The 13,458-nt window shown below is 35.0% G+C and overlaps 1 protein-coding gene across 1 annotated transcript in view; it reads left to right on the forward strand.

Annotated features, from left to right (window-relative positions):
- Nucleotides 1-2,392: 2,392 nt before the first annotated feature.
- ZC2HC1A (zinc finger C2HC-type containing 1A) overlaps nucleotides 2,393-13,458 on the forward strand; it is a 42,875-nt gene continuing 31,809 nt past the window's right edge. The window contains exons 1-5 of the mRNA XM_065895132.1: nucleotides 2,393-2,402; nucleotides 2,840-2,913; nucleotides 5,230-5,346; nucleotides 8,940-9,081; nucleotides 11,400-11,548. Of these exons, the coding sequence (XP_065751204.1) occupies nucleotides 2,393-2,402; nucleotides 2,840-2,913; nucleotides 5,230-5,346; nucleotides 8,940-9,081; nucleotides 11,400-11,548 (492 nt within the window). The remainder of the gene's footprint in view (nucleotides 2,403-2,839; nucleotides 2,914-5,229; nucleotides 5,347-8,939; nucleotides 9,082-11,399; nucleotides 11,549-13,458) is intronic.

Consider the following 13,458-nt stretch of genomic DNA (forward strand, 5'->3'; position numbering starts at 1 on the left):
GCACACGGGCTTAGTTGCTCCGTGGCATGTGAGATCTTACTGGCCGAGGGCTCAAACCCATGTCCCCTGCATTGGCAGGTGGATTCTTAACCATTGTGCCACCAGGGAAGCCCCTTTTTAGCTTTTGCTTGTCTGCAAGACTCTTTATCTTATCTTTCTGAATGATAGCTTTGCTGGGTAGAGTATTCTTGGTTGTAGGTTTTTTTCCTTTCATCACTTTAAATGTATCATGATATTCCCTTCTGGTCTGCAGGGTTTCTACTGAAAAGTCAGCTAATAGACTTATGGAAGTTCCCTTGTATGTAACTAGTTGCTTTTCCCTTGCTGCTTTTAATACTGTCTTTAATTTTAGCCATTTTAATTATGATGTTTTTTGGTGTGGTCGGTTTTGGGTAGATCCTGTTTGTAACTGTCTGTGCTTCTTGGACTTGTATATCTGTTTCCTTTCCTAGGTTAGGGAAGTTTTCAGCCATTATGTCTTCAAATATGTTTTCTGCCTCCCCTTTTCCTTTTGGAACCCCTATAATGCAAATGTTAGCGTGCTTAGTGTTGTCTCAAAGGTCCCTTGAACTGTCCTCATTTTTTTTTTTTTCGGTACGCGGGCCTCTCACTGCTGTGGCTTTTCCCATTGCGGAGCACAGGCTCCAGATGTGCAGGCTCAGTGGCCATGGCTCACGGGCCCAGTCGCTCCGCAGCATGTGGGATCTTCTCAGACTGGGCCATGAATCCGTGTCCCCTACATCAGCAGGTGGACTCTCAACCACTGTGCCACCAGGGAAGCCCTGTCCTCATTTTTTAAACTTTTTTTTCTCTTCAGCTTGAGTGATTTCTACTACTGTCTTTCAGCTTTCTGATCCATTCCTCCATATCATCTAATCTACTGTTGATTCCTTCTAGTATGTTTTTATTTCACTTATTGTTGTCTTCAGCTCTGTTTTGTTCTTCTTTATATTTTACAACTCTTTGTTAAGCTTCACACTGTGTTTTTCCATTGTTCTCCGAAGTTCTTTGAGCATTTTTATGATCATTACCTTGAACTCTTTATTGGGTAAGTTCCTTAGTTCCACTTCAATTCTGGTGTTTTATCTTATTCCTTTGTTTGGAACAAATTCTTCTGTCACCTCATTTGCCTAACTTGCTGTTTTTATTTCTGTGTATTTGGTAGGTTGGATACATTTCTTGATCTTGTTGAAGTGGTCTTTTATAGGAGAGGTCCTGTGCATCCCAGCAGCTCACTTCCCTTAGGGCACCAGAGCTTTATGTTCCAGGAATGTGCCCTATGTGGGTTTCATGGGCCCTTCTTTTGTGGTGGGCTGATTTCTATTGGTGGTCTAGTAGGCATGGATGGCCCCTGGTCTGATTGATTGGCAGGCTCTGCCTTTGTGGATGCTGACAGCTGCTGGTAGGTAGGGCCAGGTCACAAGGTGGCTGATTGTGAAGGCTTAGGGGTCCCTAGGCTAGTGCTGGTCCACTGGTGGGCAGAGCTGGACCCTGGTGTGGCTGGCTGAAGGTGTCTCACAGATGGTCTGCACGCTGATCAGCAGCACTGGGGCCAAGGGAGTCCAGTGATTGGTGCCTTCCCATTGGTGGGTGAGGCCAGGTTCTGGAGTTAGTGCCAGCCCTCTGGTGGGTGGAGCTGGGTCCTGGGTTCTCTGGTGGCAGGGCTGGGTCCCTAAGTGACGGGGGGAACCAAGGTGCCTATAGTCATTGCCAGCCTGCTGTTGGGTGAAGCTGTGCCCCCACAGTTAGCTGCTTGGCCTGTGGGTCCCAAGGACTGTTGCAGACTGGCTGGTGGGTAGGGCTGGGTCCTTGCACTACGAAGCTAGAAGGAGGACTCCCTAATGTTTCTTGCCAGTACGAGCATTCCTCATGGTAGAATGAGCTCCAGAAAATGGCTGCCATCAGTGTCTGTGTCCCCAGGGTGAGTCCCACATGCCTCCTCCTCTCTGGGAGGCTCTCCGAGATCAGCATGTGTGTCTTACCCCAGGCCAGTTTAAAATGACTGCTTCTGCCCTGGGTCTTGGAGCATGTAAATTTTCTGTGTGCCCGCTAACAGTGGAGTCTTTATTTCCCACAGCCCTCTGGGTCTCCCGAAAGTAAGCCCCCTGGGTCTCATCTTTTCATTGCAGGACCCCCCCGTGTTGGGGAGTACAAAGTGGGGCTTGGACCCCTTGCTCCTTGGGGAAAACCTCTGCAATTGTGATTATCCTCGTGTTTGTGGGTAGCCTACCTGTGGGTGTGGGTCTTGACTGTACCATGTCTCTGCCTCTCTTACTTGTCTCATTGTGGATCCTTCTTTATATCTTTAGTTGTGGAAGATCTTTTCTGCTAGTCTTTAGGTTGTTCTCATCATGATAGTTGCTCTGTAAATAGTTGTAACTTTGTTGTGCCCATGGAAGGAGGTGAGCTCAGGGTTTTCCTACTCATCTTCTCCATTCCACTAGCCACCAGTTATTCTTTAATGCTTTGAAGATAAATAATGTATTTAACCTTCAGATAAATTTGGTTTTTAAACTTTAGTAATTTACAAAGAGACAACCTATAAATTAAGAGACTGACAAATTGATTTGGTTAAAATAGAAGAAAACCAGATATTTCCAACATTATCAGTTTGGTTCTCCTTAAAGTATGAATTCTGTATTTGGCATTTGCCTTTTTGACCACTGATAACTTTAAGTCTTCTGCCCATTTTAATTGATGATGTTACTTATTTCAAAATGACATGACATTTTTCACGAGAACTGACAACTTACATATGAAACTAAGTGAAGACATTAAAATTTGGAAGTTTCACAGTTTGAGCCACTGAGTATATTGACTACATTCTTTTCGATTTTAGAAAATGGAAGTGTCCAAGTTGGAGAATTGTTACCTTGCAGGATTTGTGGAAGAACATTCTTTCCAGTGGCATTAGTGAGTACCTTTTTTTTTTGGAGTTTGGTAGATCTTTAATACTTCAGGACAATGGAAAGAACCTTTGGAATAATTTAAAGAGATACTGGCTAGTATTCATTGCTCAGGAGTATCAGTTCCATCTTTTTTTTTTTTTTTTTTTTTTTGCGATATGCGGGCCTCTCACTGCCGTGGCCCCTCCCGCTGCGGAGCACAGGCTCCGGACACCCAGGCCCAGCGGCCATGGCTCACGGGCCCAGCCGCTCCGCGGCACGCGGGACCCTCCCGGACCGTGGCACGAACCCGCGTCCCTCCGCATCGGCAGGCGGACTCCCATCCACTGCGCCACCAGGGAAGCCCTCAGTTCCATCTTTGTCATTCTTCCAGAGTGCTCTCTTTCCTTCAGAGTTTGACTGGTCTTCAAAACTCCTCTCTGTTAAACTATTAAAGTGTTTTCTCCCTTTGTGGGACTATTAACAAAAATAAAACCAAAATAAACTCTTAGAAATACTGTTAGAAATAATGTATTTAAAGAAGCAGAAGGCTATGATGTCTGGGATTTTCTTTAAACTTCAGGAAAAAGTGCTGGGGCTGGAATAGATGAAACAAGATTGCTAAAATGTTGGTAATTGTTGAGGCAGGGATGAGTAAATGGAGCTAATTACACTATTCTGTCAATTCTTATGTATGTTTGAAATATTCCAAAGGAAAAAATATTTTCGTTAAAAGTGCACCTAAAATATATTATGCATTCTTTAGATGCTTAGTATATACAAATAGAAGCACATTTAACTGATTTTAATATAAAATCTCTAGCTAAGTAGAGAATAAGAAAGTCAATATGCCTTATTTAACTTCAAATATAAATATGTATTTATTAATATTTTGATGTGGAATAAAGATTTTTCTTTGAGTATGGGTCTGCTGATTAGAGTTTTGCTACATTTTATTTTGCATCCTCTCATTGTTTCCAGTTTTTCTTTAAAGCAGTGAGGAATTAATGACCCAAAATGTCCACCTGACTGCAGACTCCTCTTAAATATTAACAGCTTTCTTTCTTAAACCTTTCTTGCCCACGCTTAATTCATCCATTTTTTTGTTATTAATTAGCTAATTTTCAAAGCATTAAGCTGAGTTTTCACTGGGAAAATTATGCCTTTTTTTGGTCCTCATTTATGTATTTATTTAATATTTAATTAAATGATATAATCACGATAACAACTACAATTTGTATACATCAGTTTTGGGAACAGGCACTACATACTTTTGACATATACAGCTCAATGTGAGAACAGACATTCTCTAGAAAGTCGCCCATTAGCCATCCTTTTTTTTTTTTTTTTTAATATTTAAGAGATTTTATTCTAATAGTTACAGTTACTGTGTTTGTCAGAATGATCTCCAAAAACAAGTATGTAAAACAGTGTGTATTGAAAATATTAGAGGCTCCATAACATTGAATCAGCCAGTTCTGAGGTTCCTATTTTCCCAGATAAAGTTTAGCAGCTCTGACTTGTTCATTGTTTATCAAAATACAAAAGAAAAAAAGGGCATTTAGCATCCTCTATGTTATTAGTCAACATGTTTTATTTAGGGGAAGGAGAATTACTATTTATCCAGTAGGTTAATTTGAGGTCAGTTAAGAGAGCTTCCATTATAATGTCTTTAAAATGAATATATGAATGACTGAATGAGCTGGCAGCCATATTAAAACAGCAACAACAAACCCCCATCCCCCCCACCCAAAAACTGTAGGAGTGGGACACTAGGTAGCACAAGAAAAATCCTTGGTAAAAAAAAGGTGGAAAATTTGAGTTCCAGAGAGGGGGAAGGGATGATAGTGGAGTAAGGACACAAACCTGACCACCTTGTCCTATATTCTGTGTTAACAAACTACTATTTTGTTAACTTGAGTAATCCCAACTATTATTATTATGTTAGCTTTTGTAATCCTAATGCTAATGTGTTTTCCATTTACATTCCTTTTTCTAGTATCTATTTTCAAGTATTTAGTAATAAAGGTAACTTTTTTCCCACTTCAATAGCTTTGACTTCCTTAGTTTCCTTATTCTTAGCAGTGTAAAAACCAGGAGACTATTAAATAACTAAAAAAAAATTTGGGAGAGTATTTATCAATACTTTCTTGTTGTGAGAAAGATAACTTGTAACATGCGTTGCATATATTTTTTTAACAATTTTAGCTAAAACATTTCTTATTTATGGATTATTATTTATTTCATCTTTCAGGTTTTTAAACTGGTCTCAAATGACAATTTAAAGTTTTATAGTCTTTTTGTAGAAAAGAAAATGACATGTTGTATTTCCTCATCTTGACAGAAAAAACATGGACCTATTTGCCAGAAAACTGCCACTAAAAAACGGAAGACGTTTGATTCAAGCAGACAAAGAGCTGAAGGAACTGATATTCCAACAGTAAAACCTCTTAAACCTAGGGTAATTATATGACCTTGTGAACAGTATGAACCTTGCTGCTATGTGTAATGAAAAAATTATAATAGTCTATTATACTAAGATTGAAGAATAAGCAGAATTCTGTGTCATGTTCTCAGTTTAGAAGTGATCAGAAACTTGTTTATTTTGAATTTCGACAAAAGGGAGGCCAAAGTACTGTCCAACTATTACAGGGAGGTTTTTGTAGCATTGGAGAGCCAATTGCTTAGCTATAGGCTGAGAATAGCTGAGAAGTCCTCATACATTCATTGTGAGTCGTTAATTACTTCAGCTATAATTAGGTTTATGTCTCAATATGTTACACTATTACCAGTAGTGTAATCCCTGTGGTATACAAAAGGAAAGCTATTAGTTACAAACATCTTAGCATAATAAATATTATCTTGACTGATTGATTTGTCAGCATTTATCATCTTATTATGCTTTCTGGGGAAAAGTTTTATACGTTGCTCAGTTGTTCATATATGATCATTGTCAGCTTATTTTCTTCTTTCTAACTAAAAGCAATGAATCTCCTATGCTAATCTCTCCTTAATACCACCTTTCATGATATGTTATTTGCTAAGAATAAATCACATAAATGCTTTGTCCGACATAGTTTTAAAGAATTATTTCAGTGTAATAGTCAAAATTTGAGTACCTGACTTAAATAGGTTTTTGAAACAAACTACTTTCAGTGATAATAACTTTTCCCAGTGTTACAGGAAAACATTTCCCTATGGGGCAATTAATCTTACTAATAAAATCCTTTGATAACAGAAAAGTCAGTTCATCTTTGTTTTTCAGTTTATGAATATTTAAAGGAAGGATGGAGAAGCTTGAATAAGGTACATAAATTATTATTTAAAGTTTCTCTTGGTAACCTGCCAGATGTATGATTGTATTAGCTTTAATTAGCTTAGATAAATTAATTAAATCTTGGTATAGCATAGTGGGTTTGAAAGCTGGCTCAAGGTTCAGACCGCCTGGATTTAACCCTGGCTCTGCTACTTTGTTGTGTTGGGTGAGTTCACACACAGAGGTCTTATTTGTATCTGTATCTGGTACATCAGAGAAGAGAACTGTTTTGTATAGCCTAGAAAGCTACCCTGGGCTGTTCTTTTCTCCCAGAAACTCTTGTAAATAGCTGTACCAGGAAAACCTAACTCATTCAATGATGGGTAATAAAAAACATTAGCTAAGCATTAATATAATAATATATATAATAATACTTTGAGAAGAAAAGGTGGATGAGAGCAGCAAAAATTAGTAATATTCACTGTGGAGCAGATGAATGTTGTGATCAGAAATCTCACTATAAAGTAAGAAACTCTAAAGAATCAGTCATCTCAAACATCTAAATCTGCTTTTATTTAGTTAAGATTTTTGCATCTATATTCATGAGAAAAGTGGCCTGTGATTTTTCTTTTCATCAGTTCTGTTGCTGTCATAGGACTAGTTGGGAGGTTGTTCTCTTGTTTTCTGTTTTTGAAAGAGTTTTTAAAAGACTGGTGCTGTTTCTTCCTTACATGTCTGCAAGTATTCAACAGTAAAGGCATCTGGGCCAGGAGTTTTCTTTGTGGGTCTTTTAAATAATAGATTCATTAAAAATAAATAAATATAAGACTATTATAATTTTTCTGTTTCTGGTATCTGTTTTGTGGTGTTTGTCAAGGATATTATCCATTTCATCTTAAATGTCCCATGTATTTACCATAAGGTTTTTTTTATAATATCTTCTTTTCCTTCTCATGTTTGTAAGAACTGTTTTCCATTCCTTGGTAATTTTTGTTTTCTCTTTTTTTCTAGATTAGTCTTGCCTTATAAGTGTTTTTAAAGAACAGTCTTTTGACTTTGTTGGCTCAACATATTCTTGATTTGAAAAACAAAGACATAATAGGAATAATCAGATATTTCAATATTATGACAAAATGAATTTCTTTGCAGCACACAAGCCAGCATTATGTTTAATGGAAAGATACTTAGAGGTAGTTCCATTAAAGTCAGGAACAAGATTAAGCTCCAACCAATACAGTAAGTGCTAGTCAGTAGAGTTAAATAATAACAAGAAATTAGTTGCATAGGAATTGGAAAAGAGGGGGTAAAACTATCATTATTAGGTGATGATATACCTGGAAAACCCAAGAGATCAACTGAAAAATTACTACAAACAATAAGAGAAATCAGTGAAGTAATGAGATGTAATGTTAATATACAGAAATTATCAGGTTTCATACTTCAACAAACAACTCCTTGAAATATAAAAATGATTAAAAGACACTTATAAAAGAACAACACAAAATATAAGATATTTAGGAATAAACCTTATAATAATGAAGGTGCAAGACTTCCACAAAGACTACTTTAAAAAACCACTGAAAGACACAAACGAACACTTCTTCAAATGGAAATATATCTCATTCTTGGATAGGTAGACTTAGCAAAATAGAGTCCTTAAGTTCCTTAAGTTGTTTATGAATGTAATGTTTAATTTTTCTGGTTAAAATGTAGTTTAAAAAAATAGACAAGCTGAATCTAAAGTTCATATGGAAAAATACACATATAAGAATAACCAGAAAAGATTGAAAGAAAAGCAGAATAAAGTAGGTTTACCTTAGTGGATATTAAAATATTATTATAAAATCTCAATATTTAAAACACAGGTACTGACACACATAGTCAGAACAGTACAACAGAGAATTCAGAAATAGACCCAAATGCCAAAGAGAATATGAGAAAGGTGTTCTCTCAATTCACTGGGGAGAAAAGTTAATAAAGGATGGTGAGATAACCACATAGCCATGTTAAAAAAACAAAGTAGAGTCCATATGTCATAAATCAGGATAAATTCCAAATGAATAAACAATTTAAGAATGGTTCTAGGTAGAAACATGGAAAATTTTTATTTTACCTTGGTGTGAGGTTGGGCCTTGCTAACTGAATGCAAATCTGGAGACTATAAAAGGAAAAGTAAGTTAAACTACATTTAAAAATAATTCTGCATATCGGAAGACCCTTAAACAAGGTTAAAAGAGATGTATTGTGGGGGGAGGGGTGGGGCTAGTCTCCTATAAAGAATTACTAGAAATTGTTAAAAAAAAAAAAAAAAAAGCCAATAACCCAATATATACGTTGACCAGGCTTATAAACAGTTCACAGAAAAGACAATACAAGTGATTCTTTATGATATGAAAAGATGTTTGCTCTCATTATAGGAAAAAAAGCAGTTAAAACCACAGAGAGAACTATTTTTCACCTCTCTAATCAGTTAAAAAACCAGAAGTTTAGTATCATACTACGTTGGAGAAACTATGGGAAAATAAGGAAATACACTCTTAGTGGTGGCTTAAGTGTTTGTAACACCTATAGGAGGCAATTTAGCAGTGTCTGTCACAATTAAAATTGTATTTTAAAAATTGCATATAATTTAGTTGCCTAAAATTTCTTTTCAAAATTATAAATTTGGGAGGGAGATCATTTAAGGACTCCTGATGAGGGAACATTTAAAATAATATGGTGTTTTCTTGAGTTTTATTTTAATTTATTGAAAATTGTTTTGAAACTGTTTTTTGTTTGTTTTTTTAATTTGTTTGCAGCCCGAACCACCAAAGAAGCCATCTAATTGGAGGAGGAAGCATGAAGAGTTCATAGCCACCATAAGAGCAGCTAAAGGCCTTGGTCAGGCCCTTAAAGAGGGTGGCAAACTTCCTCCCCCTCCTCCACCTTCTTATGATCCTGGTATATGTCATATTGTTGACAGAAATTGTTCATGTGGGAAAGAAATATCGATAGTATTGATAGATTTCTTATAAATTTTAAGATATTAAACTTGTAATAATTGAACCTAATGAAGCATGATCTTTAAAGTTTTCCTACAAAATAATGGTGACAATCCAGGCATTTAGGCTTATAAAGACACATCAGTGTTGGACATAGAAATGCATTATCTTTTTATCTCAATACTTTATAAAGCATTTAATATCATTTAAAAATTATGGTAGTAACTATTAAATGTTTATTGCAGGAAATTTTTTTTTTTTTTTTTTTTTTTTCGATACGCGGGCCTCTCACTGTTGTGGCCTCTCCCGTTGTAGAGCACAGGCTCCGGACACGCAGGCTCAGCGGCCATGGCTCACGGGCCCAGGCGCTCCGTGGCATGTGGGATCTTCCTGGACCGGGGCACGAACCCGTGTCCCCTGCATAGGCAGGTGGACTCTCAACCACTGCGCCACCAGGGAAGCCCCTCCAGGAAATATTTTAATCATGCATAATGTCTATTGAAATGTAGTCATTCAGTAAGATTCAAATAATTGTGTTGCCTGGTTCTTTGGTATCTTCTAATTTGGGAAGCGAAAAAAAATCATAATTTTGTTTCTAAAAATGTATTATTCTAGTGGGGTAACCACCATATAGACGGATATACCTAGATTATGCCCTAAATTCATGTATTTTTATGTTTTCTTCATTGGGTGGTTAAAAGTTTCTTGTTTATTGTTCCCAAAAGCAAGGCAAGATGCTGGCAGCAACATATGAGATAATTGAGATGATGAAAGATTTAAAATAGGACCATTGACATTTTGACAATGGTTAATGGAGTAGCCTCAAGAGGTAGTTATTTTAATATAACAAGTTAGCTGCATTAAAATTGTGTTAGTATTCTAAGTTGGGATTAATTTCTTAGTAAAGAGAAAGTTAGGTATGATCTTTATAAGGAGAGGTTGATAAACAATTTCTATAAAGGACTAATAGTTAATATCTTAGGTTATGCAGTCCATAAGGTCTGTTTCAACTCCTCAACTCTGCCACTGTTGCAAGAAATCAGCCACAGAAAATATGTAAATGAATGAATGTGGCAGTGTTCCAGAAACATGCACCAGGCAGGCTGGATTTGGCCCATGGGCCCTTGTTTGCCAACTCCTGTTTGAGTCTTAGTAATTAACTTTAATGCTATATTTCTGGACTGTTCCATTTGGGTTTGCATCTCTTCTATTTCTACCTTAATTTTCCCCATGAAGTTGAATTCTCTCTTTGTTTTAGAGGTATTGGTATATTGCATCTTATTCAACACAGTTATATTTCCCATGTTTATGTTAAGTCGGGGCGGGGGGCAGTTCTTCAGGATAATTTGGACTTCAGAAATTTTTTGATCTCTTAGTCCTGACAGAACAACTTCTTTGTTATTAGAGATTTTAGACCTATTTCACTAGTTAGCAGGACAAATTTCTGAGATTCAGATGAGTGTAAATTCTAAAGGGCAAAAAACTCCATCTCAAAAAGTAAACCTATTGAAATAAATTGAGATTTTTTTGACACTGCTAAGTTGTTATATTTATTTCTTCTCTGTATCTTATAGAGTTGAAATCTTTCACAGTGCTATAAAATTTGGTTCTTTCTGGGATAACTTTAAGATTTATTTTGTGAGAAGTTTTGTTTGTACTATATATTGCATTTGGGGAGAATATATAATCTGCAACATTTGCTGTTTCTTAAATTTGAATTAATTATGTTAGGAGATATATTTTTATTATTCCATCTGTTGGGATCTCTAAGAGAAAATAAAACTGTATAAAGTCTATTAAATTATTTCTTGACAGCTTTCCTCTAATTGAAATTAAAGATTTTAACAGAGGAGCCCAAATTAAAAATTTTTATTTTATGTAAATTTTTATTTAATGTAATGTGTTATTAACTACTTAACCTAGTCTACCTTATGAAAATATATATTTGTGATGAAAACATATGGTAATATAGAAGCAAAAAATAATTAACATTTTTCCTTTACTTATTCATTTTTATGTAGGGACGATTTATCTTTTTTTTCCCCTCAAATTTGATTCTAAGCTGGGAGAAAATTGTAGTTTATCGTATACTAGCATACTTCTTTTCTTAAATGTCTTTACTAAGTTTAGATAAGTCAGGTTGGGTGGTTATAAGAAAGTGAGAGTTTTTGCTTAGCAGTTGTTATTTATGTTATATGTCTTGAGTTACTAACTTATAGCTCTTTATGTCCCATTTCAAGTATTATGTTACTAATCTGTTTCTTTTTTCTGTTTTAGACTATATTCAGTGTCCATATTGCCAGAGGAGATTTAATGAAAATGCAGCTGATAGACATATAAATTTCTGTAAAGAACAGGCAGCACGTATTAGTAATAAAGGCAAATTTTCTACTGATACCAAAGGAAAATCGACTTCTCGGACACAGGTAATCATTGTGGTCATTTCTACAAATAAATGAGAAAATGACTTTAAGTTCACAGTTTTGTGTTTATTCTTTATAGCACATTTAACTACAGTTTCTCACCTGCTAAAATTTATATATTACTGTTCAGGGATTTAGTAAGAAATTTGAATGGCTAGTTGAGAACAAAATTTGAAGTGGACTTGAGTTAGTAAAGACTTAAAAATATACAGATTTAAAGAGGTATTAGGAAAAAAGGGAGAAAATTAGTTTAAAATAGATGCAGCAGATTCAGAGGAAACTAGAGGGGTTAGATGAATGAGAAAATTGCAATAAAAATCCACATTTGAAAATCATGTAAGTTGTGAATGTTTCCATGTTATATATGAGTAACACATTTGAGGAAATGAAAACATGGGGTTACATCCAGACTGCTACTTTTGAACTTTTAGACAAATGACATTAATGTATGTAAGCCTTCATTTCTTCATCTGTGAAGTGGTAATCTACATAACTATAGTGAGAAGCAAATGAAATGATGTATGTGAAAGCACTTAGAGAACCATAAACCATATAAGGATTTTGTTATATTAAATTTATTTTTACACTACTGTTGTTTTTCTTTAAGCATATTGTCACATAAAAACTTTGACAATATCATACTTTTAAGCACATTTTATTTTTCACAAAGCTTTCATTTGTAAACTTTTTTTTAGTACTGTAAACTTAGCAAACAGTAAATAATCAAATCTATTTTTTTGTTACTTATGAATAAAATATTGGATTAAAAGACCACATTGCAATTGAGACCTCCTTGAGAGAATCCTCTTATTGAATTTTTGTTAATATTATTGGAAATGGAGCATATCATTATTACCATCATCATTGTGGGGAAAGAATAGCGAAGAAAACTCATTTAGAAGAATTTCCAAAACAGATGGAAAGCAATGTATATCTTTTGAACAGTTAAGAACATCAATAGGATTTTGTTTTGTTTTAAGAATAAAATAGTAGAGCAAAGGAAATACAATAGAATGTGTGTATTCCAACAGCTTGGTGCCAAATGATTTGTAAATGTAAAATCCAAGTAGTTTTTAAGTTCCCACCTTAAATTTTATCAGTTCTGATACCATGCCTAGTCATATATATTTATTTCAGTCTGACCCCATATTTTCTCATCTGTATTCATTCAGGAAGTTTTTGAGTACTTTCTTTGAACCAGACACTGTACCCGGTACTGGATCTACATTAGTAAACTAAGTAGAGTACTTTTCCTAAACACGCTTAAATGCTTCCTTGTCATATTTAGCAGCTGTAATCTGGCCTGATTACAGCCCACTTTTTGATCCTGCTCTAATCAAAATAATGATACAAACACAGTGAAGATCAGGTTTTTATAGGTAAAAACAAGAAGTTCTACCGTTCAGTTAAGCTGTCATAATTCTTCACTAGGAATTTTATCAAATTTAGGCATGGTTGTATTAAAGTAGACCCATGAAGACACAGGAAACCAAAAATAGCATCTAATGTATGCTAAATTACATGTCTTGTTATTTTAAAAGAACAAATTATTTTGAAATAACTCATGCATAATTTAGATCCTGCAGTAGTCTTTCATCAGATTAGGCTAGGCTGAGTTACCTTATGAGTTTAAAGCAATACGATAAGTATTTTATGATTTAGGAATTTTCCTAATCATATTCTGATAGGAAATCATATTCTGATTTCCAAATCAGTATTCTGATTGATTCTTACCCTACTTATTCTAAAGTAATGAAGTTTTAAGTCTGGAAAGATGATATGCAAATTTTAATAAATATTTTTCTGATTATTAAAAGGATTCCTATTCTTTATGGAAAATTTGAGAACTATATATATTTTAAAAGTTATCAACATAGTTAACATTTTAAATATCTCTAAGCTGTTATTTTTTA

This window comes from Phocoena phocoena, chromosome 17 (genome assembly GCF_963924675.1).
Source record: "Phocoena phocoena chromosome 17, mPhoPho1.1, whole genome shotgun sequence".
In the NCBI taxonomy this organism is placed as follows: Eukaryota; Metazoa; Chordata; class Mammalia; order Artiodactyla; family Phocoenidae; genus Phocoena; species Phocoena phocoena.